This window comes from Camelus bactrianus, chromosome 3 (assembly GCF_048773025.1).
Source record: "Camelus bactrianus isolate YW-2024 breed Bactrian camel chromosome 3, ASM4877302v1, whole genome shotgun sequence".
Classification (NCBI taxonomy): Eukaryota; Metazoa; Chordata; class Mammalia; order Artiodactyla; family Camelidae; genus Camelus; species Camelus bactrianus.
Window position 1 is genome coordinate 78525180 of NC_133541.1, and position 25905 is coordinate 78551084.

Consider the following 25905-nt stretch of genomic DNA (forward strand, 5'->3'; position numbering starts at 1 on the left):
ATTTCAGGATGTTTAAATTGAATGTAATGGCCAAACTCCTTCATGTTAAAATACAGTGAGCTTCCTGAGCATAAACATATATTGGTGCCTTTTATTTAAAGGAAGATTGCATCTGGACAGATGTTACATTAAATTCTGCCAGTTTTCATTATGGAAATGAGCTCTCCCCTCCTTGAGGAGGGGACTCCCTGCAAGGCTGGAAGACACGCAGGCCTGTGGGCCAGTAAGACGGGCTCTTGTCCTCTGAGCTCGGGTGGCTAAAGCATCTCCCCAGCCCCCACCACTCCAGGAAGTCGGTTTGCGCTCAGGTCCTGAGATGCTATGGAAGACCCAGTGCAGTAGGGGCCAAGTGCTTTGGATGAACTCTAACAGCCCTAGCATGTCCGGGGGGTAGAGGACTGTCATGCTAGTCAGGTGCAATTCTGGGGCCTTATAGACTTTCTTGTCACTTCAATCTGGGCCTGAGTTAGGAATTTATTGGAAAAGTTGAAAAATCATTAATAAGCATCTAGACTATGTAAGTTATGACATATCTGTGTTTAAGCCATGTTGAATTGCATAAGGGAAAAAACGCCAATCTCATCGTTTAAAGTTTTTATCTCGGGTCTTGATGGGAGAATCAGGAACCTTCTGTGACTGCCCTAAAAGACTCTCCCATCTCTTACAGCCACAGGGCTAATGTAGCCAAGAGTCAGACACTGCAGGTTGCAGAATTCCAGTGTAAGTTGAATTCATAGCCACATCAGATCTCTTAGCTTAAAGGTTAAGCATTGATAGAAAAAGATGAAATGGTGACATTGGGTAGATTGAAATGAATCAGAACACCTAGACCCTACAAACTCCACCGAGCCTGCCCTCCCGCAGAAGTAGCCCCCCTCCCTGTCTGATAAGGTCGGTCCTACCTTGCTTGGAGAGTCAGTAGCAATCTGATTCCAGGTAGAGGGTACCAGATGCTTTCATGCCCCACTGCTACTCCATTCATCTTTATCTTTATCTTGAAGCCTAAAAGTAGTCAAATCCCATCATGTCTCAGGAGGATAGGTAGAAAATCCAACCTGGAGAGATACAGCTAAAATAGGAAAAGACTTGTAAGATTTTATTCATTTATATTCACAGAAACTTGCGAGGAATATGTGTAGGATTAGGACCTAAGTTTCTGGACGAGGGAGAGGAGAATATAGTGTTGGATTGATGTTGAATTTATCAATATGACTGTTCCTATCAGAGATTCTGGATTTGGTGTGTTAGCTCCAGCGGTTTGATTAAATGAAAACTAGAATCAGTGGTGGATTACATTCAGTAATGTTGGAAGGCCAGAACTTCTCTAGTATAATATATATAATATAATATAATATCCAGAGGTCAGGAGAGTCAGAAGTGTTGGGTGGGAGATGATGTTATTAAAATGGGGTCTTTGATGCCATTTAACTACTGGAGTCACTGTGGGTTTGGTTTACTACATTGGCCAACAGGGCTACAGTAGTAATCAAAAAGATTTGACGTGTAGAGACTTTTGATACTGGCTGACTGATCACAGGGTCTCTAAGATCAGTATAAATGGACAGCCTAAAACTAAAGTTTTACATTATCTTTATAAAAAAAAAAAACAACAAAAAAAAACTCTGGTCTGGTGAACAGAGACTTGACTTGCCATTGCAATGGAGAATCATGGCTTCTTACCCAGTTCCCTTATGTGACCCAGTTCTCAGAACCAGAGCCCTTTAGATGAAGATATTTACAACCCTGGCACAAGTAGGTATGGTCAGTCTTCCTTCTGCCCTTTACGCAAGGGAGACTACACAGTGGAAAAAAAGAGATGTCCACATTCTAGGCTGATTTTTGTTTCTGAGCTAATAATAGCCCCTAGGATCCAAAATGCACGCAGTCTACCGTCTGGACGGGGATTTATGCGGGTATATTAGTCAGCTGAGGCTGCTGTAACAAAATACTATAGCCTGGGTAACTTGAACAATAGGAATTTATTTCCCACCTTTCTGGAGTCTGGGAACCTTGGGATCAAAGTGCCATCCAATTGAGTTCCTCAGTGAGGGGGGCTCTCTTCATGTCTTGCACGAGGCTGCCTTCTCACTGTGTCTTCACATGGCAGGGAGAGGTGAAGCAAGCTTTCTGGTATCTCCTCTTACAAGGACATTAATCCCATCATGAGGGCTCCACCCTCATGACCTCATTCAAACCTGATTATCCCCCAAAGTTCCCATCTCCAAATACCATTACATTGAAGGTTAGGGATGCAGCGCATGCATTTTGGGAGTGAGTGTGTGTGGAGGGGGGGGGAGGTGACAGTGGACAATAACACATAATTCAGTGCACAGAAGGTCAGGTGACAAGTGGCATCATGACCTGAATCCATCTCATTGTGGACCTAGTCTACCATAGTGCACCATCTGGATTGTAGTATTTTTAAATTCTCTATGCATGTGGTAAGTGCTCCCAACTAGCAACAGCATATGGTGCTGCTTTTTTGGGTCCAGGGACCAAGAAGTGGAAGTAGAAATGGCTCCTCTCATTCATACACCTAAAATGTTGTTGCTTCTCATCCTTGTGATTTTGAGCTCCGCTAGTTTAGAAGTTTTAGTTCTCAAGGGATCTTTGTCTCCACCAGTGAACATAGCTATCATTCCATTGTCTGCCACCGGGCCCTTGGGACACCTCATGCTTCTGAATCAACAGGCAATGAAGTGAGTTACTATCCTGGCTGGAGTGATTGATCCTGACTACCAAGAGGAGATTGGATTTTTACTATACCAGGAGGCAGGGAGGACTATGTCTGGAACTCATGAGATTGTCTAGAATACCTCCTAGAAGTTGCTGATAGTAGAAGTTAGTAGATAAGAGGATCACAACACAGATCAGAAGTCCCTCAGGAATGAAGATGTCTGATTACTTCACTAGGCAAAGAACTCTAGCCACCTGTGATGCTGGCCAAACACCAAGGAAATAGGGGTTTCCTAGTGGAAGACGGAAGCTATAAATGGTAACTGTAGTCTCATGACCAGTTGCAAAAAGGATGGCCAGGGTGTGCATATTTTCTTGCTTGTTTATGTGTGTATGCAATTTCCTGTTTATTCTCTTATTTTCTCCTAATATATCAGGTGAGTTGGAATTGGTGAAACTTTTCATTTAATAGTTAGGCTGCGTGATACCTAGGTGAATGTGCCAATGAACTAGAAGAGGAGGGATATAGCTAACAGTGGATATAATTACTGGCAGGACTTTGGGTCTCCCATTTTGATGAGAAGGTGAGTACATATGCTTTTGAATGAGGGGTAGTTACAGAAGCCTGTTGTCATTCCTACTGCAGTTTGGAAATGTAAGTTTGTGTAAGAGGTTGTCAAGTGGCCAAAGACAGTAGATAATGATGGATGTTGTCTGGCACCTGGTACCATCCCCACCCCTTCTCTCTACTCTCCCCCAAATCAAAGAGGCTGGAGCCTGGGGACTACTCCCCAGACTCCCTCAACAGCTAGGCTCTGGGACACAGTTTTGGTTCTGCCAATGATACGCATTCAACTGGGGTCTGGGAAGCAGAAAGGAGGTGGGAGCCATTGTCCCTTAGGCCATGATGGTGGCAGCTGACATACAGGCTTCGGTCAACATGAGGTCCTGCATTGACTGGCCAGACCCTGGAGCTGTGGGCGGGTGTGAAGGCAGCAGCAATGTCTTCCTCCTTGAGGGGACCACAGCTGTGATGGCAAATCTGACAGCTCCTGGTGGCCTCTACCCACCTTCTCCTCTCCAGTCTTCCCAGTGGTTTTGTAAGCACAGAACTACCTAGATTAACTTCTACTTGAAACATTCAGTGTAGTTTGTTTTTTCCTAACTGAACCCTGCCTAATGCATCCTAAATCTCATCTCCTTGTAATAAACACCAAACAATCTGTATTTATGGCCTTCTAAAAAATTTTTATTCATGAATATTTTAAGCAAATTGGATCGTATAGCACATACTGTTTTGTAGTATGTGCTTTTTCACTTAACTGTATGTTATGAGTGGCTTTTTAAAATGTTCATCTGACTTGGGGAGATTATATAATGGCGTGGAGAAAATGGAAAACTACATCAGTAGTTCGCTTTGGATCTGAGGGAGAAAAAAGATGTCTAAGCAAATTAAACATGAGATCTTTTGTTTCCCAAGGAGATTATTTTCTTTTCCCAAAAGCTGCTCTCATAACATCAGCCTTTCCCTGCCAACTCTCATGAGTAGTCCATGATTTCTGCTTCGTTTCCCGTTTGCTTGTTAGCCCACAGTGTCTGGCTTCTGACCCCAACAGTTTGCAAGAACTCCTTTTGCTCTGGACTGAATTGTGCACCCCGCTCCCCCTGGCCGACCTCCAGTTCATATGTTGAAGCTCTGCCCCTCAACATGATAGTCCCGGCAGACGGGGTCTTGGGAGGTGATTTGGTTTAGTTGAGGTCAGGAGGATGGGGACTGCATGATAGGATTAGCTAGTGCCCTTGTAAGGAGAGACGCCAGAGAGCTAGCTCTCTCGCTTACTCTCTGCCTGCCCTGTGAGGACTCAGTGAGAAGGCAACCAGCCATCTGCAAGCCAGGAAGAGAGCCCTTAGCTAACACCAACCATGCTGGCACCTTGAATTTGGACTGCCAACCCAAGTCTAGAACTATGAGAAAATAAATTCCTGTTATTTAAGCTGGCCTATGGTACTCTGTTACAGCAGCCTAGGCTAAGACACTGTTTTGGAAATCACCAGTGATTTCTTAGCAGGAAAAGGTCACTGGATTTTTTCAGTTACTGGTCATTTTTTGCAGCATTTAACCCTAAATCCTCCTTCCCTACTGGTGTCCTCTTCTCCAACCTCCACGGCCCTGTAGGTCTTAGATCTTTTCTTCTGTCCCTAAGATCCATCCTCAGCCTTGCTGTTACCCTGGGCTGTCCCCCACACCTTTCCCCAGGACAGCAGCAGTGCAAAAGCACCACCCCCTCCTGTGTGTATCACCTCCACATCGGCACGTAACCCTTCTGCTTCTTTGTCTGCAACATGCTCCTCATTTGGCTACTGAGGTAGTACCCAAAGTCTCCAGGTACTCTTAACATAATCCATTCGCCAACATTTCCGGCCTGCACTGTGCACCTGACCTTTTTCCTGAGCGCTCGGCCTACACCTCGACCTGTGTGGACGTGTCTGTCCATCTTCACGTTGCTGCATCTCAAACATGGTGTAACCCCAAACTTCTTTCGCTCCCAGCAAAAACATGTTTTTATTAACTTCTGACCTAAAGAGTAAAATAGAATGAAATAAAAATGAAAACCCAGAAAGCTGAGGTAGTTTCTCTCTCCCTGTCTTCCTATGTGGTGTGTATTCAACCCTTATTCCCTATTCGAAGTTCTTGAATACGGCTCCTCTATCAGATCTTGTTAAAACTGGTACTCATTGATTATAAGGATGGATTATTATACACCTGGGAGAGCATTTCACACTCCCGTTTGTTCAGTTATTCACTGTAAGATTCATAGAGGAGTCTGAACTCCCTGTGTGCTACGGGGAAGAAGAATAAGAAGTATTTACTCATCACACATTTTCTGCTATAGATCCTCTAAGAGAGCTGAAAGAAATATATTTCCTCCTTATGTCTTAAAAAAAAATCTTTGTTCTTTAAAAGAAGGATGTCCATATCAGGGCAAGTCTGCCTTTAATTGCAAGGGAGACAGAATGTGTTTTAAAAGAAAAATAATCAGGTCAGGTAGACTGGGTTAGCTGGACATAGTTAACTGACAGTTGTCCAGGCAGGGAGGTGTCCTTGTGGGTCTGGTTCACCAGTCACTCCAATCCGGTGACAAGGCATGAGTGTGCAACCCAAAATAAAATAGAAATAGGCATTGCTCCTGAAATAAGAATTTTATCAAATGCCGCTGATTCCAGAGCACTTCAGCTTGGGTCTGGAAAGCATGATAAGAATTATACTTTCACAGACTTTTTCCTTTTCTGATTAGATCACCTCACTCCTCGCCAGTAATATGAAGGCATCTTTAAAAATAAAAACAACCCTTTCCTTAAGCTGTCATATTATTGTTTCCTTGGTACTAAACTTAGGAATTAGGCTGTGTTGCTAACTAGTTGCATAATTTCAGGTAAATTGCTTCGCCTCTCTGTGCTTTACTTGTCTTATTTGTAGAACACAGGTAATGATCCTGGCTTAGGTGATTGCTAAGGTCCCTTGCAGTCTGCCAGTCTGTGACTTTTCTGCCCCTGCCAGTTACGTAGGTGTGTACAATCTAATGCCTGCCCTTAGAAGCATTTTTGTTTTTGTTTTTGTTTTGTTGGTAAGCTAGTAGCAACCATTAATCATTGCAACTCTAAACAGCAGCTTGGAAGCATTTCACAAATGCTTCTAAGTGAATGAAATAATGTACATTTAGAATCCTGTGAGATGATCCTTTGTGTTCCAAAGAGAAACTCCTGAGAACTTTGTAATTTTGTAATTATGAATCTAGCACCAGTGGTGTATAATTATCAACATTTCTCAATTGATCAAAGCTTCTGGGTTTTTTGTTTTTGTTTTCACTTAATTTGATCACTTCTTGGACCTTCCCATGTTTTCTTCGTTTCATCACCAGCATTAGCAGTTGGTGTTCTTTGGGGAGGCATTTCTTTCCCCAAACAGGTAAGTTACCACTTACCAAGAGTTACTATATACACAGCAGAAGGAGGCAAACTATAAAGTTACTTGGAGATGCTGATGCTGTGTCATTAGCTAGACACCTTGACTAGCTGGGTGACGCCCTGCTGCTCAGAGCAGCCTTGAAAACACACCTCAAATTCTTGCCTTTAAAAACTGCCATGAGCCCGCAGAGTGTTTCTGACTTCCTGTTCCATTGCTCTTGTCAGATGCGTATTCCTGAATGATACAGGGAAGCGAGAAGCCCCCAGCATCAGACTTCCACATGTGCTGCAGTCCCAAACTGACTGTCAGCTTACAAAGAGCCCTGGGAGAACTGGCTTTCGTCACTCCCCAGTCCCAGAGTCCAACCTCCTTTCAGGAATGATGCCAGTAATGGTTCAGGAGATGAGAAAGATATGCAGCTCCAAGACATTTGACCAAAGTCAGTGGGAGAAACGGTTGTACAAACTTTCTAATGTTAAGGTTCAGTTGAACTCTTTTTATACCTCATTTTTTGTGACACAAAACCTTGCCTGACCTTCTCACAAGGTTGCTTTCTACCTCTCATTACTGTTTACTTTGTGTGCTTGTCCTATAACATTCATTATGATAACCTTAAGGAGGAACCTTAACCAGGGAGGGTGCGTGCTCAGCTCAGCCCCTCCCTGCGGGGCCAAGAACACAGACCGTCTACACTTCCCTTCTGCTTAGTTATGTTTCCATACAAGATCTTGACTACACTACTCCTTCTGAATTTCTAGATTTCATACATTTTTTTTCTTTATTTCTACCATCTAACCCTGATTGTTTGCCTTCTTCAATGCAATAAATTATCCTTCTGATCGGAATTGCCCACTCAGCAAGTGGCTGAGTGCTCCTTCAGCCTTAGGGTTCCATCCTACGTGCCATGTTGGTTTCTGTTATCCCCAGCCTCCTACTCCTCCCCAAGCTCCGTATGTCCCTGTTCAAGTTCACGTTCCTGTCCATGGGATCCTTTGAGACTGTCCATGTGCCCTTCCACCCTCGTGACCTGTCTAAAATCTGCTTGCCTTGAGACTCCTCTTTAGTGGTGCTCCATGCAGGAAGTCTTCCTGGTCACTGCCCCCTGCAGCCCCAGAAGCTCCTCCTGTGTCCACCCGCAGCATCCTTCTTAGATTAAAATTAGTTTTGAACTTATGTGACTCCCAGAAGACAGCATCCATTTGGTTTTTGCTTTCCTGTCCTTGTTTTGTTGCTCAGGTACATTGAGTGAAGATCCTTAGTTGGCATTTCATGACACCGAAAGCCTTCTGCCTAAGGTGACATTTCTAGTGTGGTGTAATTCTTCAGACTGTGGTCTGACCTCAGGAAGGAACATTTCCTACAATCAGCAGCTTCCTTCTCCCACCCCTTCCCTATTCACTCCTTTATAAAAAGCCCAACCTAATGAAATAATTTCTTACAAAGCAGGAGATCTGGCAGGCACTATATGTCTTGGAACCTGCCAAGCCAAGAGGGTTTAAGGTGGGTATGAAAGATTTTACAAATGCCATTTATACAAGGGATACAGCAGCAGCATTTATCTAGTTTTTTTTTTTTTTTTTTTTTGGCTGTAAAACAATCTCAGCCAAGCTGAGGCTGATTACATTGGCTATGCAACAAAGGTAATTTATTCATCATACACAAAATCTCCCATTAACTAACATCGGAATTTTAAATGCTGATTGAAAGGAGAGCTGATGTATCAGGGCACAATTACCCTCTGGTCCAAAAAGGTGACTCTTAAGAGTACTTTTTAATTGTTTTCTTTCCTAAACCTAATTATCGTTGGCTTTGCAGGTGTCTAATAATTAACTTATTCGTGGAACATTAACCTATATTTTTTGCCTTCACCACTCCCATTCTAATTCATATTTTGCATGTCTGGGGGTTTTATATCTATTTAAAGTCTTCCCAGATTTCTGGGTGGCTTTTATTAGAAATGCCTCAGGGGCTCAGCTGAATTCCTTCCCTGGGAGGATGTTGATTTCTTGAGAGAACCAAGAACCCTGGAGACTTCTTCAGATGTATCTCCCCAGCTTAAAAGGGCAGTTGCCTCTTCCCCAAGTTCCAGTGATCACCACTTAACCATCCTGGTGTAGATTTTTTTCTATCCGGAAGCCAAAACTGTGGACTTTCTGCCCCAATGGTTGTCACCAAATTAAAGTGAATGCCAGGCTGAATTTCTTCTCTTCCTACCTTTCTTCACAGATACCCTCCCACTGGGGCTAAGCAGACACCTATGGACTTTGCAACTGCATAATTAAATTCCCTGACAATTTCCTTTTTTGGCTCGCTTGCCAAAGAAATGCTTCAAAGAGGGTTAATTTTTGCCTTCTCCATGTCTGCATCCATTGTGTGCATAGCAATGGTACTGGTGTGGGACGAGGTATGCGTGTGCTTTGAAATACACATTACAATTTTCAGTTCTCTTAGCTTGCTCGTAGCTGATTCAGAGACCTCAGAGACCAAAGGCTGAGGGACCCATGACAGGCTGAGAGGGCGTGGGTGTGCTTGTGCAGATGAAACATGGCTGCATTTAAATGTCGTCTTCCCGCTCGCAGGTGCAAATTGAAGGAAGTAGACCACTGAGTGGTGTTTTCTCAGTGATTCCATTTTCTCCCCACCCCACTCTCTTCCCCTATCCCTCAACTTCACTTACTTCCTTTACAGAAAGTAAGTATGGTGTTTCTCAGACATGCTGACCCCTGTACCTCTCAGAGGATCTGTTCTGATGTGCACAGACAAGGTGCTGGTTTTCCAGTAGCTCCAGCTTCAACACTCTTTATGTCCTCTTTCCAGAAGAAAGCCCACCCTGGTGGTGGTGGGATGAGCTGTTCCTGTCCACCAGATTCTCAACTGTCCTGCTCACTGTGGCCTTGGTGCTGGGAGTCTCAGTTCTTTTTCACCTGGGTGTTTGAGGGGGTGAAGAGATCTGATTTCTTTAGGAAATCTCTGAAGGGGAAAAGTTTCTATTTGACTGATAGATGAATCTTGTTTGGTGTACAAGTAGGTATGTGGACACAGAAGTAAACTTTGAGTTTCAACCACTGACCATAAATGTGACCATCTTTTTGGCCTGAAAGGAATCCTGGTCCACGTGGCCTGGAGAGGAAACCTCTGTTTTCTTTCTGAATGTCTTTTTCTTGTCCTTAAAAGACATACTCTCTAGGGATTTGTCTTATGTCTCTGTCAGTGGAGGCTGACGCTCCCTTTTTTTCTCAGGGAGGAAGATGAATACTCAGAACTGCGATCAGAACTCAGCCAGAGCCAACATGAGGTCAACGAGGACTCTCGCAGTGTAGACCAAGACCAGACCTCTGTCTCCATCCCCGAAAACCAGTCCACCATGGTCACTGCGGACATGGGTGAGTCTGTCTGCCATTTCTTCAAAGCTGGAGTTCGGTTTCTGGATTGTAATGGGAACTTTAGAAACGTAAGGCAGCCTGAATTAAAATTTCATTGGTCAAGGAGCTTGCTGAGCAGACGAAGCCATGTCCGTTTGAATTCTTTGCATACTCTTTTGCTGGTCAACATGGAACCAAAGAGCTGAATTCGCTTTTTGCCTTGATGTTTGTGATTGAAACATATGTCTGCTCTGTTTGAAGATTCCTGCAAGTAGGGAAGCAGTTAAAAAGTTACAGTAAAACCTGTTACAGTAACAGCAGGAATGGAAAAGTAAGTGGCAACACATTGCAGTGGAGAAACCAATAGATTTTAGCAATTGGGAATAATCCACAGTGACTCTGACACGTTCCTCCTGAGTGAATGGTCATATTCCTTAGCAAGGCGGTTTGGTTGAGAAATGCATTGGGACATAGATGTTATGTTTGAGGTAGGTAAAGAAATGTCCACATGGAAATATCTGGTACAGCATGTTGGTATGGTGTGTTTTAAACTGCACGTCATGACCCCTTAATGGTCTTGAAATCATATGAAAAAAATTAAACATTTTTAAATGAAATCAAATAGGAAAAAATAGAGTGACAGTATTGTCTGATGAAACTTAACTTGTTGCATGTGTACATATAGTAAGTTGCCAAATGAAATGTTCCAGTTGTGGGTTGCAGTCGAGGTGTTGCAAAACTCCTGGTCTACTTGGAGATGCTTAACTAGATCTCTGGAGAGATTGGGGTTGAAGATAAAGGCTTTGAAGTTATGAGGTAAGGAGATCCCTCTGGCTGAAAGAGTGGAGTCAAAAGAGGGAGAGGCACCATGTCTCAGGAAATGTTCACTTACAGGAATAATGGGAAACGAATGAGAAGGAAGAGTAATTATAATACAGTTTACAACAGAACTTAAATTTCATTGGGGAGACTTTAATCAAAGATTAAACATTTATGTTTAATTATAAACCTATATAAGTGCTGTAACGTGAAGAAACATAGTATCATGACAGTCTATCAAAGGAGGACAGCTTCCTCTAGAAAGTGACATTTGATTTGAGATCTGGAAGATAAGTAGAAACTGAGTAAGTGAAAGAGGAAGTGGCATTCGGGAGGAGGGTGCTGTCAAAGAGGTGGAAACAGATCATCTTGTGTGGAGGGCCCCGAGGTGTGAGATGGAGCCTTAGAGAAGTAGGCAGGAGCCAGACCACGCAAGATCTCATAGACCATGTTAGAGGGTCTGACCTTTGTTCAAAGATCCAGAAGAAACCACTAAATGATTTTCATAGTTCAGGGATTGGGGGATGAGATGATGAGATATGCATTTGGAATCAGTCATTGTGTAGTGAAGAAAATCAGTAGATCGAGGGTGAAAGGGCCAGCTAGGAAACTTGCAGACTCATTTCTAGGTGGGCAACGTTGTTGCTAGGATTAGGGTGGTGGCAGCTGAGACATAGAAAAGCAGGCAGGTGTAGAAAAGGCATAAAATTGGCAAGATCTGCTGGGGGATTGGAAATAGAGGGTGAAGGAGGAGGTAGGTATATGTGGGTGTCTGTGACCCATAACTGTCTGATTTGCTCAGTGGGACCAATCACCAATATGGGAGCAAAGGAAAAAGGACAAGGTGGTTTTGCTTTGAATTTTGTTTTGTTTTGCTTGGGGGAGGGTGGAGATCTTATGTTTTGTTTGGGCATAAGTTTGAGGCATCTGGAGGTATCTGGGTGGAGATGTGGAGAAGGCAGTAAGTGTACATAAGCCAAAAGAGGTCTGGGCTGAAGAAAATCAGTTGGGAGACATCAGGGTGTTTGCACACAGTTACTGGAACAATGGAAGTGGGTGTGTAGAGTGAGAAATGCAGAGAGCTGGAGACTAAGCCTTGAGGACCACCAGTGGGAGCTCATGGCAGGGATGCACTTCTCAGCTTTTCAGTCTCCATTTAAATGCATCTCCTCCAAAAGCATTTTGTGAGTGCCAGTCTGTGCATGTCCCTGTGCTGACTCTGTTGCTGCCCCATTTGTTTCCTTCTTACATCACAATGAAATTTTAAATGCTGTATTTGTATTTCTTTACTTGACTGACTCTCCCACTAAGCCCTACTGGGCAGAAACATGTTTGTTTTATCTACTAGAACCTCTCCAGAGCCCACCACTGGGCCTGGCACAGAGTGTGTGTTCAGAGATACTTGTTGGAATGAATGAGTGAAAGCGATTCACCAACCCATCCACTAATCAATCATCTAAAGCTGCAGAAAGGAAAGGAGGAGAGAGGTGTTCAGACGCTACAGGGACAGAGAAGGGGCGGTAAGGAACAGGGGGTCAGCAGGATGGATTGCTGCTAAGGCTAGATAAGATGGATTTAATGACATTGAAGTCACTGAGAGCTTGAGCCAGACAGAAATGGGTTGAGGAGTGGCTATGTCTCCCAGGCCTGGGGTCTTGGCTTCAGGCTGAAACTATTTCCTGAACCCCGACTCAGGGCCTTAAGTTACAGCACACACAAACCCCTGCGACCAGCCCCGCCCTGGGCCCTCATCCTACGTGCTGAGTTACACCAGCATCATAATCTCTCACCCTAGCAGCCCCAGGCTTCTGGACTCTGCCTTCCAGCCTTCAGGGGTCAGATGAGTACAAGCAGCTGAGAGGTGCCCAGTCTCTGCAAGGAGACCTTCCTGCACTGATCCCTCCGTTCATGTCTCTGAAATTGTTTTTTATGAAATTCAGCAAATAACCCAACTCCAACAAAGTTTCTTAACCAAATAGGCATGGAGAATGGCGGGCAGACCCGCTAAGTGGGCTGGGTGTCTTCACTGCAGGACTTCTCAGGGCTCCTGCCGCAAAGGGAGCATCTGGAGCCTGGGCTCCCCCAACAGGAGCTGGTATCCACCTGTCTGCCCTGTGAGCTGGCTCTGTTTCCCCAGATCGTTCATCTTAAATCATTTATTGTCACCCTTTCCCTCAGTAACACGTTCAGTACAGCTAATAGTAGTGTCTTTCCCAGTGACACTGGGCTCCTGGGGAGAAGGGACCCTGTCGCCCAATGCCTGGGTAGATTCCCTGCCCACAGTAGGAGGCTTCACTCATTTATTCAGCACCTCCCTGGGAGCTGTGCTGGGGACTGGGGATGTGAGTCGCAGACTCTGACATCAGATGGCTGTACTCCCAGGCTCAAACCCCACATCCCCGGAGTGAAATCCTGACTCCTCACCCTGGCCTGCAGGGCCCTGCAGAGCCTGGCATCCTCCACCAGAAGCCTTGTCTTCCCTGGTGATCCCTGCTTTCCTCCCAGCTCTGGCCACGCTGGCCTCCTCGCTGCCCCTGAGGCCTGACCAGCTTCTCCTGACTCAGGGTCTCGATGTTCACTGCTTCTTCTGCGTGGAGCGCCCTTTCCGAAAACCCACACGTGTCTTTCTCGTGCACCTCTCTCTTGGCAGAGGCCTTCCCGACCTTGGTGGAGTCCGAGAGCTTTCACTCCTCTCACACTGCATGCACTTCCTTCCCCTCCCTGCTTCATTTTTCTTCATAGCACTTAGCACTACCTGATGATATCACACGCTTGCGCTTATTTCCTTCCGTATTACCAGTCGTTTATCAGTCTGTCTCACTAGAGTGCAGGCTCCATGCAGGCAGGGACTTGGGCGTTCCTGTTTACCAGCGTAACAGCGCCTGCCCGCAGTGGGTGCCCAGCCATGTGAGGAGCAGTGAACACCATCTTTGGAGGATGCAGACAAGGAAACAGGGACTGACTAATAGTGGGACCACAATTCGAGGTGGACAGGGACCCCTAGTGACATCCTGGGGCGGGAGCATCAGAAGATGTTGCCAGAAGTCACAGCTAAGTAGAAAGCTGAAGGATGAGTAGGGGCAATGCAAGCGAAGAGCAGGGGGCAGGAGGAGAGTGCTATGGACACAGGGCCTGCCCCTGCCAGGTCCCCTGGAGGGAAAACACTGGGGACAACAAGCAGGAGGAGCCGAGGCCCCAGCGAAGCGCACTTCCTGCATGTTCATCGGAACTGGACGGCTGCCTCTTCGGACTCCTTTGCCATTTTCCAATTAAATTGCTTCAGTAGGGAAAAAGCTTCCATTTATAAACGCCATTATAGGAAATCATTAAAAAGCAGCCATTTCATTATGCCTGCTATGTTTGCAAACTTGCATTAGCAACCCAGAGGTTTTCTTGAGCTGGATTTTATATGCAGAGTTCGCTGCAGTGTGTTTGCTGATCTCCATTTAAGATAACAGGAGTATTCTCTTCATCAAAAAACACTTTCCTTTTGTTTTCAAATCCCACCCATCAGAGCCAGGCTGTCTCCTCAGGAAACTGGCTCCCCCCAGCACTGTCCTCAGAGCCTGGAGGAGTAAACCAGCAACTTAGAAAGCGCTTTGACTTACCTAAGCCATCATTTGAAGGAGAAAGGTCCCAGTGCTGTCACACTTCATCTTAAAATAAATTTCATTACCTCGGTTCAAACCTGGTCACATAATCGTTTGTAAAATAAAGATAATTAAGTGGACAAAGATAAGGTAGGAATTATGGCTTGGGATTTTTATTTCTTCAACTTGGCAGAGAGTTCTAATTAAAAGGGAGCCTGGATATCATAGCTGACATGCGTTGCATACTTACTTTGTATTGAGTATTTTACATGCATCCTCGTGTTCGTTCCTCACCCTTGAAAAAGACCTTGTAAATCTCTTCATCCGTAAAACTGGGATGACAGAGTTCAGAGAGGGCAAGTCACTTGTCCAAGGCTGTTCAGCTCAGAAGTTGCTTTTCTTGTTGCTCCCGGTGTTTCTCTAGGTGGCTTTACCTTTACACGCCTCTGCTTAAGCTGTGAAAGGTGCCTGTGGTTGGTGCGCTCCACTTACTGCCATCCTTTGAGGTCTGTGGTGCTGGTGGTGGAATTAGGGAGCAGCTGTGTGATCACAGCACCTGGCTTAATAGTGGGGTGTTTGCTGTTAATCGAGACTTTGCAGATCTCCATCTCAGAAATAGCACTCTTAGAACAAATTGTGGTGGGCTGCAGTAGAGCCGAGCCCAGATATGTGAGATGGCTCAGCATGGCGTCACGCATGTTAGTGTGTGCGGGGTGCACTCCCTAGCAGGCTGTCCTCCCAGCTCTGTTAATGCAACAGCAAAGCTTGTCTGGAACAGCTGTCTGTAAAGCAAACAAAACCTGTGACTCGATGGACCTTTGCACAGGCTGTGATGGGTTCTGCTCCCAAATTTTGTGATCTCTTCTTGTTTTAGGTGAGACATTCTTGCTTTTGGGGAACTGAACGGTGCTGAACTGTTACACCCTGAGGGATGAGAGGAAGCATATGATACCATGCTTGCTGGTGTGATCACTGAGATAGAGATTTCCTCCTCATGCGTAATTTTTGGAGGACAACCAAGGAAGAATTTACACATGAAACCTGGCTCTTTGGCACGGCTGTGACTATGAAATATGTTTAACGTTAAAGCCAGATTTTCCTGGCTTAATGGCCCATGAGGCTTAATGGCTTCAGGAGAAATGTTCCAAATTGTCAAGCAGCCCCTCCCAGTAGGGAGAAGGGGGTGCGGGCCAGGAAAGACAGCCCTGCCTTCTCCAAAAACGATTTCTGCAGAGTGAGAGAGAAGTGTTTACAAAGGGAAGGCAGTCTATCCAGAGAAAACTTGATTTTTGTTAGAAACGAGGCTCTGAGTAGGCCGTGATTCTCCAGCAGAGAATTTTTAAAGGAGAATCAGATTATTGGTAACCTAATTCTGAAACTTTGAGAAACCAGTCCCCAGGTTGGAAAAGTAAGGCCTGACACTCACACCCTGACTAGATGATGGAACAGGCTGAGCCCTGTGTGGTTTTTTTCTTTCTCCTGAATTTAACTGGGCAGCTTTCTTCCTCCCGGAAGATTGGGGAAGTTGGTCACCCCTGAGAGCCAAGCCTGGGGAAGGAAGCCTTGGAAGTTTCGAACATTGATTCACAGAGGCGTCTCTTAGGTGACCGTCTGCTTCCTCGCAGGGATCCGAGCTGGTCAGACAAGGTCTGCCTGAATGTTAACAGGGCCGAGTGGCTGAGGAAGCCACTGAACACCACTCTGGAACTTTCCTTAGTAGCCACACTTGCGAGCAGGAGAGATTATTGCTTCACTTCACTTTGTGTTACTTTGGAATATTTGCCTCAGACTCTTTCAATAATTCTCCAGCCCCACGAAGAGGCTTGGGGTGTAAGGCAGGTGTGGAAAGGCGCTGATCCACCACGTTGGTTCAGAATGGGGTCCATGACCGTGGGGATTCATGAGCTGCTTTTCTAGGACAATCAGTCTTTATGTTCTAAGCAGACTGTGTCTCCTCAGGTTGGATTGTTTTTTGATTGTCTGAAACTCATGACACGTTTTCCCTTAAAACCAGCGTCATAAAGGAGTGTTAGCTTTCTAGACCAGCCTCTGAAAGCCTATTTCATCTGTAATGGAAATAAAGTACGGGATCTCCCCAGTGATGCTACAGCCCCATCATCGCCGTGGACCCTGTTTGTGTGAGAGGAGATTTTGTTGATACATGTGGATGCCAGAAGCACATCTTACCCCTTCTCTTGGTGGCTTTGAAAATTCCCCCACCCCTCCCACTGTCAGAGCCATGGGGTCCGGGACTGGGACTGAGGGCCACCTGTGCGTTGGCAGTCGCCACTGTCGAGGGCTAGAGACAGCCTGCCTCTTGAGCTGAGACCGACAATCCAGGCTCTGAGAAAGGCCCTTGGCCGGGAGGTTAGTGAGCTCTGGGAGAGTGGTCAGAGGTGAGGCCCGAGAGCTGAGCAGGGGCCGACGGTGGAGGGCCTTGGAGGTACAGTAGTGGGGCTGGAGTTTGTCCTCTAAATGCACCTCTGTCTCCTCAGGACAACCTCTCAGAGGTACAGGTACAGAATGATCTTGAATGCTTTTCGTAGAGATTCATGGTGTCAGTTTGTCCATTACTGGTGATGTTGGGATGCTTTGAAGCTAAAACCTCATCTTTATGAATCGTCTTGTCTTCAGTAGACCCTGGTACTGCGTGCATGACGCAGGCTGTAACTTCATGGATTTCGTCTTACTCCTTTCCCCTCAGACCCTCCCATCCTCTCCTTGGCACTTAGACCTGAAAGTCAGCTAGTCTGCTCTGTCATCTTTTCTTGTTTTGTCCTGGCTTTGCTGACTCCTTGCTGGAGTTAGGGAGGGACTTGCTGCGTGCAGAGTGGAGGGCACTGCTGACAGGAAAGCAACAGCCCTCCTGTCTCAGCCACAGCAGGGTCCAAGCTGTTACAACCCTGGGGTGTCACATCCTGCCTCTTAGCAGAACGTCTGTCCTGATGCGGAAAGAGCCTGTAGTTCTTTCCTCACTTGAGTCGCTTTGCAGGACACAGCGTGTGCAGGCGGAACAGCAATCGGGGGGCGTGTGCCAGCCCGCGGAAGGCCGTGGGGTGCGGTTGTATCCTGACCTGCTGTGCCCCACCAGGTAAGGCTTTGAGACAATTCACTGCGGGCTTACAGACGCTTCTCTTTCTCAGGCTGGCTGAAGTTCACTGTCGCTATTATTATGTCTAACTTTGGGGGAACCTGCACCTCAGGGATCCACCTTCACTGAGAGCTTTCCTCCTCTTCAGCAGGGTGTGGTGTGCCACGTGACAGGTCTTAGATTTGAGGATTTGGTCAGTGAGCAGGCTAAAACTTGATCCTTGTAAAGTTGGCTTAGAAAAATGTTTAATTTCTTTGACACGTTCAACTCATGTGGTCTTTATCAAGCACTACTTCGCGCCCAGTACCGTGAGCATCTGGGAACACAAGGATGGATGAACAGTGAGCGTCCCTGCTCCCCAGAGCCAGACTTTGTAGGGTCCGTGTGTCAGGTAATAACTAATTAGGGGAATATGATGCCTCAAAGAAAGTAGTGAGTATGAAACAATAGGTAATCAGGGAAGGCTTCCTGGAAAAGGAGATTTTAAGGCAAAGCTTTGAAAAAAGCCGTTATGAAGAAGAGAATGCAGGGCTTCTGAACTAAGCAGTGAACCACTCACTGCCACTAACTGTGAAGTGAATGCCAAGCCCCAGGAGTAAGTACATTTGAGGCTGGGACTATATTTTGGAGCAGATTCATTCTAGTAAATGCATGCTACTGGAATCAGAAGACCAGGGGAATATTTCTAACACCCAGCCTGTTCAGCTGTATTTTTATTCAGGTTAGGGTTTTTCTGGGGATTTCAGAAAAAGTAGAGACAGTCTTTAACACTGGATTCACAATGAACCAACTGTGGTGTAGCATATTGTGGACAACCCTGGGGACAGGCCTAGTTGATCCTGGGAGAGAAGGCAGAAAACCAGCCTGGCCCACCCATGTGTGGGTGAACCGAGCAGGCATGCTGGTCAGGCTTAATTTTCACAGCCAGCAATGTCCTCTGACCTCCTTTCTAGATTACCCAGGTACGTGGGTTCTGTCTCATTGGAAAATTATAACCTGAACTGTCTTTTCTCCAGCTCCTCTCAGAAGTCTAACTGGGGAAAGTTTCACTTAGAAAAGACGGCCAAGGCAGGAGATGCAGTCGCTGGCAGCGGTGGGCAGCAGATGGGGTGAGGGAAGTGGGCGGAACAGTGGAGCCCTGTGGCCACGCCGAGTCCAAAGGGCCACTCCACAGATGGTTGGGATCAGAAGAAACCATGTGAAATCTGCATAGGTGTGAAACTGGCTGAAGAAACTAGCAATCACGTTGCTTCACACCTCAGATGAAGTCCCCTGCACCTAAATTCTTTTCGCATCTGTTGCCAAAAACACATTGTCTCCCTAGTGAAACTGGAATGCCCTGTACTTTCTGGCAGGAGATCATTCATTTTTATCTTGGCTGCCAGGAAGCTCAGGAGTAAGTGGAGACTCAGCCCCGGCAGCTGTGTTCACTTCCGTTTGCTTCCTCAGCCTTTGCTGGTCCCAGTCATCGCACTTTCCCCTTATTTGTGGTCGTTTGCTGTGTGCCACCTCAAATTCCTTTTTGGAAGGATATAAATAACCTCTGGTGGAGGAATGTGTATGTGATACAGAGGGCCTCCTCTTTGTCTCAGGGACCTGGAGCAGAGCCATCGCCTTTCCTGCACAAAGCACAGCATGGCCTGAGCTGCTGCAGCAGCTCTGCCTGGTTGTGACCCTTCACAACAGAGTTCCAGGACAAGTGTGCCATGCAGTAGCACTAAGGACATTCATAGAGTTGTGCAACCATCACCACTGTCCATTTCCAGAACTTTCTTATCCTCCTAGAGGCTCTGTATTCATTAAACAATCCTGCCCCATTCTCCCAGCCTCTGTAACCTCCACTCCACTTTCTGTCTCTCTAAATTTGCCTGCTCCAGGTATCTCATATAAATGGAATCATACAATGTTCGTTCATTTGTAACTGACTTATCTCACTTGGCCTAATGTTCTCAAGGGTCATCCATGTTGTAGCAATAGCAGAATTCTGTTCTTTTTTAAGGCTGAGTAATACTCTATTGTGCGTTTATACCATATTTTGTTTATCCATTCATCCGTCAACAGATACTTGGGTTATTTCCATCTTTGGACCGTGGTGAATAATGCTGCACTGAACATTGGCACACAAGTATCTGTTTGAGTCCTTGCTTTCAGTTCTTTGGGATACATACCTGGGAGTGGAATTGCTGGGTCACATGGTAATTCTATGTTTAACTTTTTGAAGATTCACCAAACTGTTTTCCAAGACAGCTGCACCATTTTATACTCTTATCAGCTATGTGCACTTGTTACAGTTTCTTCATATTCTTGTCAGCACTTGTTATTTTCTCTTATTGTTGTTTTTGATAACTGACAACCTAACAATTCTGTCAATCTTGCTTTTAATCCATGCTGACAGTGTCTTCTTTTTAGGGAGTTTGTTAACATTTAGTGTATTTAATGATAAGATTGATTATGGGTCTTTCAGTTTATTATTATTTCATTTTCTGTTTGTCCCTTCTGATTTTTTGTTCCTCTCTTCATCCTTTGTTCCTTCTTTTGGGCTAACTGAGTAGTTTCTAGAATTTTATGTTATCTGTTGGTTTTTGACTATGCCTCTAGCATTAGTTTTTAGTGGTTCTGAGAATTACATTATACACCCTTAATTTCTCAGTCTACTTAGTGTTAATATTCCTCCTTTACCTGTGATTTCTGTCCCTCTGTTGCCTTACTTGGGGCACAGTGGCTGTGAGTAGGTAGGCGCAGGGGCCTGGGTGAGCTGACCTGTGCTTGTACGCACAGCAGTCCTTGCTTCGGGTTAGAGCAGCGTGGTGAAGACAGCCCTGGGCACAGAAGGCCAACACCATAGCTCCAGCCCTGCTGCCCACCCACTGTGCAGCCTTGAGTGAGTAACTAAATGTCTTCGAGCCTCAGACTCCTCCTTTGTGGAGCAAGGCTTACCGCCTGCCTGCTGGGATGGAACTTGAAGATGTCTCTGAAAGCCCTTTCTGAAGTGTCAGAAGTGCTGATCAAACCAAAGGAGCTATGATCCTGTCTCAAGATCCTAAGTCACTGGGATCACCACCAAAATGAGGCACCTTTTTTTCCCTGGAGTAGAAAACACATAACATAAAATTCACCATCTTATTAGCAGATGCAAAGTACTGCATACACAATAGATAAACAACAAGGTCCCAGTGAATCACACAGAACTATATTCAATAGCTTGTAATAACTATTATGAAAAGAATATATATATGTATCTATATTCCTGAATCACTATGCTGTACACCAGAAACTAACACAACATTGTAAATCAACTATACATCAATAAAAAAAATTTACCATCTTAACCATCTTAATAACAGTCCATATTGTTAGAATATTCACATTGCTGTGCAACAGATCTCCAGAACTTTGATCTTGCAAAATGGAAACTCTGTACCCATCAAACAGTACCTGCCCCCATCCCCCTCCCTCCAGCCTTCAGTAACCACCATCCTACTTTCTGTTTCTATGAATTTGACTATTTTAGGTACTTCATATAAGCAGAATCATACAGTATTTGTCTTTTTGTAACTAGCTTATTTCACTTAGCTTAATCTCCTTAAGATTCATCCACGTTGTATCCTGTGTCAGAATTTCCTTCCTTTTTAAGGCTGAGTTATATTCCGTTGTATGTATATGCCACATTTTGTTTATCCATTCATCTGCCAGTGGACACTTGGGTTACTTCCATCGTTGGCTGTTACGGACATGATGTACAAGGACATGTCTGCGGCCCTGCTTTCAGTCTTTCTGGATATGCACCCAGCAGTGGAGGTATTGGATCACGTGGTAGTTCTATTGTTAATTTCTGAGGAACCGCTGGACTGTTTTCCAAAGCAGTTGCACCATTTTACTCTTCCCACCAACGTTGCACAAGGATCCCACTTTCTCTGCTTCCATGTCAACACCTGCTATTTTCCGTTGTTGTTGTTGTTTATATAGTGGCCCTCCTAGTAGGCATGAGGTGATACTTCACTGTGGTTTTGATTTGTAAATGAGGCACCTTTTGTTTGTTCTGGGACCCTGGGTCCCTTGTCTGAGCATATCTTGTTCTGCTGATCCCTTTATTCACACTTCTGGTTTTTTGTAAAGCCTCCAACTCCCTCAGCCTTCAGTGACGAAGATCCAGTGCCTGGCAGGGCCCAGACTGTACAGGGTGTTGTAGGCCAAGGGAAGAAATTGAGGATTTCTGCCAAGTCTATATTTAGAAGAATGTGCCACAGACTGAAAGATAAGCATCTTGGCCTATACCGAGTGGTGTTGGTTGGGGAGCGGTGGTGAGTTAACTGGTGCTATGTGACAGCACTGACAGGACCCAGAATATCTGCTCCTGCCAGCCTAGCCACCTTGTCCTCTTGACAAGGGACAGCCAAGTATTACCTGATCACTAGTGGGCTCATGTGAAATCAGTGCCAAGCTCTGTGGATAACAGGCGGGAGTGTGTGGGGTTCATCATGCAGCCCTTGTGATACACACTGGGCTTCGGTAGCCCTCTTTGGTGTAAACAGAAGGTGCTCCCTAGCTGTTTGCAGTCTTTGTGTTAATTTAAGCTCCTTTCTCAGTCTTCCTGATGTTCTGGCCTGTACTTGCATCATGTCCTCTGTGGTTCCTGTCCCTAGGGTGGTGGTGGACAGCTGCGAGAGAGGACCATGGCTTTTGCCACGTACATTTATGAGCCACTGTGTTCATCTTTGTACCCTGCTTCTAGCCTGAGGCCAGGGCGAAGCAACTGATTAAAGAATGAGAAAGGAATCGTGATGAGATCCCTGCACTTGCCTCCTGCTCCCTGGAGCCCACCATCCCCAGGACACAGTCTTGTGGCACCTCTCAAGCCCTGCTGTGAGGACCCATCCTCAGACACATCCAGGGTGATCAGGTGGGGCTGTGCTAGGGAAATCCTTACAAACGGTTGAACAGAGGCATCTTTCTTCCTCATCCCACTCATGAACACTTAATAATGCAAATAATTCAAGACTGTGTGTTAAACTCAGCTTAGGGTACCAGGAATCCCTGCACCTCAAGGTAAACCATCATTTGGAGAACCGTCTCCAGTTGTTACCCTGGAATTAAGTGTGTTCTGGAGATAGTTCCACCAGCATATGTGGTCGTTAAGGAGTGCCGCTCCTGGCTCTGGACTTCTTGTCTTGAGTGGGTGGTGGGCACCTGCCCTCCACCTCCAGAGGGGGCTTCTGCACTGGGGATTGTCCCTCCGCTGTCAGCAGCTCAGGGCATGAACCATGATGAAGACAAAAAGCATAAGGTGGATGTAAAACATGCTGCTGTTGACAGTCTATGTTTCTAGTCTTGCTGGCTCTTAAATATATAATGATGTGGTGTTTATATTGGCTCATTTAGAAAATAACTTTTGATGGCCTATCTGTGTTGGAGATACAATGAGAAGGAAGATCAAGGTCCCTTCTTCCATGAAGCTTATATTTTAGTAGAGGAGAGATAACAAACGTGTAAGTCAGATCAGATAGTGAAAATTGCCATGGAGGAGACGGGATAACAGGACAGGGACGAAGCAGGGGCAAGAGCTTGGTGAGGAGGTGGCACTTGAGCTGAGAGCTGAATGTAAGAGCAGATGTGGATGGAAATCAGTCTCAGCAGAGGAAACAACAAAGGAAAAGGGAGTCCTGGGGCAGATAGGAGGTTGGCATCTTCCAGGGGTGGAGAGAAGGCAGGAGTGTGAACAAAGCATAGTGATGAGGGGGGAGGTGGACGGATGAGGCAAGGACCAGACAGATCAGTGGTTCCCACTTTGACTACACGTTAGAATTATCCAAGGAACCTAAAAAACATCTTCTGGTGCCAAAGCTCCACCTCTAGAGATTGTGATTTAATTGGCCTGGGTGGGGCCTGGATGTTGGTGTTTTATGAACGCTCCCCAGGGAGTTCCATGGTACAGCCTGGGTTGAGCACATCAACAGTGTTGATCATGCAGAGTCTTACAGACTGTGGTAAGGAGTTTAGACTTTTATTGAAAGACAGTGGGAAGCCATATACTAGTTTGGGCTGGGGAGTAGCATAATCTGACTTCGGTCCTTAAGAGACTCACTTTGGCTACAGTGTGGGGACTGGAGGTAGGAGGCTGTTGAGGTGGTTCAGCTAAGAAATGATGGTGGCTTGGACCAAGGCTGCTATCAGTAGAGATGGTTAGAAGAGGGCCGTTTGGGGATATGTTTTGGAGGTTGCAGTCACCAGATGGACTGGGTTTAGGGTGTGAGGCAAAAGGAAATCAAGGTTGCCTAAGAGTTAACCAGGGTAACTGGATGGCTGGTACTCCTAGTCACAGACATGGGAGAGATGAGGAGAACAGGTCGGGGAGGAGGGGGAATAACTGTGTTCACTCATTGGAGTGGAAGCTTCAGATTTACCTTCTGTCTAGATTTAGGTAACTTGTAGATACACACAGTCAAAGCTGAACAAAAGATTCTGAGAGATCTATAATGCTGAGAGTTTCCTTGAAGTCTTCCACAGGTAAGCACCAAAGGCAGTTGACCATTTTAGTGCATGGAACCTGTGCTGAGAATGGAAGGGGAGGGAAGTGTGAAGACATGAAGCTTCCTTCATGCAGAAATCAGGCTGGATGTAAAGGAAAGGTGTACTTTGATAAATTGTTATAGTTAACATCTGTTTTGCTGCAAGAATTCAGTGGCATAGTGATACACCGAATCCAGCATAGATTCAGATATTTGTATTTGACTTTGAAGGGGATGTTTTCCCCCGACAAAATTATCTTTTAAGATATGTCTAGTTTGCATTAAGATTATGATTAATTTTCCTTCCCTGACCACACCCTGGGTGTCCAGCAATTAAAAATAATCCAGATTTTTAAGTCAGAATCAAATTATTAAAATTGCTTACAAGACACTTACATGGAGAACAGTATGGAATTTGTTAGAACAGTTCATTTTGCCCTTGATAGAAGTCGTATAAATTGCAGTGGTAGAGCAGGTTGAATGGTTACATCAGAAAAAGGAAAGCCTTGATTATAAGCTCACTGAGGGCAAAGACTGTCTCTTATAAAACAGTTTCTATTTTTTAAAATACCTAGTGTCTCTGCTCACTCTGGGACTTTTTAGTAAAAAAAACACTTGTTTAGTAAAGTTATGATATCTTTTTATCTGAAAGTCTTTCTGGAATTGGTACTCACCTAAATAGCTAAGCAGGAAGGTTGACCAGAAGGCACCTGAGGTCCCAACAGCCCCTTTGTTCTTACTAAAGAAACTCGAGACGTGGCTGCCATTGAGTGAAGGACTTTGAGTGAAAGACGAGAGAATTCAGCGTGGTGTGGCCATCTAGAAAATGGTCATGGTCTGAAACTCCTTAATAAAGCCTGTGCATTGGCTCCAGGCCTCGGAAGCGGGGCCAGCAGCCTGTGAGATGAGGCTGCGTGGCGTTCAGCTCTGAAATGTCAGGCCCCCTTGCCGTCCTTTATACCTGAATGGGTTCCTCATGGTCAGTGAAACAGAGGGACCATTGCCCGACTGCCTGCTGACCTCGTTTTGTGCACCTTCACTCGCAGATAACTGCAGTGACCTGAACTCGGAACTGCAGAGGGTGCTGACTGGGCTGGAGAACGTCGTCTGCTGCCGGAAGAAGAGCAGCTGCAGCCTCTCTGTGGCCGAGGTGGACAGGCACATCGAGCAGCTCACCACAGCCAGCGAGCACTGTGACCTGGCTATTAAGGTAGTCACCCACCCCAGCCTCTCTGTCCTGGCTCTTGCAGACCATATGAGGGACATGATCAGATCCCTCTCTTCTGAAGTGTGATTTTCCTCAAAAACCTGTTAGGGAATGAGTGTTTCTAAGAAAGCCATTTTAGAGAGAGGGCTGCTGGGGAGAAGCAGGAGCCCCGAAAAATTTTATTGGGTTGGATCACAAAGAAGTCATAATATCAACAGTCAAGATTGCAGACATAGAAAACAAATTTATGGTTACCAGTGCGGGAGAGGGGCTGGGGAGGGATAAACTGGGAGTTTGGGATTTGCAGATACTAACTACTATATATAAAATAGATAAACAACAAGGTCCTACTGTATAGCACGGGGATTCAAAATAGTCAATACCTTGTAATAGCTTATAATGAACAAGAATATGAAAAGGAATACATACATATGTATACATATACCTGAATCACTATGCTGCACATCAGTGAGTAACACAGCAATTGTAAATCGATTCTACCTCAATTTAAAAAAAAAAAAAAAAAGACTGGCTTTGCTGCTAGTTCCTTGGAAACCATTAGACTTCTAGTATTGAACCATATCATTTTAGTGTGGTTCATCATATAGCACTCTGGGGTTGTAAGATTAACATAGAAATTTTATTAAAGCCTCCAGGCCCCTAGAATGTTGTTTTAGGAGTTACCAG

The 25905-nt window shown here is 45.4% G+C and overlaps 1 protein-coding gene across 3 annotated transcripts in view; it reads left to right on the forward strand.

The window, feature by feature from the left end:
- MCC (MCC regulator of WNT signaling pathway) overlaps nucleotides 1–25905 on the forward strand; it is a 386552-nt gene that overhangs the window by 291322 nt on the left and 69325 nt on the right. For all 3 annotated transcript variants that reach the window (XM_074360457.1, XM_045507787.2, XM_074360458.1), the window contains 2 exons: nucleotides 9884–10026; nucleotides 25058–25221. In XM_074360457.1, coding sequence (XP_074216558.1) covers nucleotides 9884–10026; nucleotides 25058–25221 — 307 coding nt within the window. The remainder of the gene's footprint in view (nucleotides 1–9883; nucleotides 10027–25057; nucleotides 25222–25905) is intronic.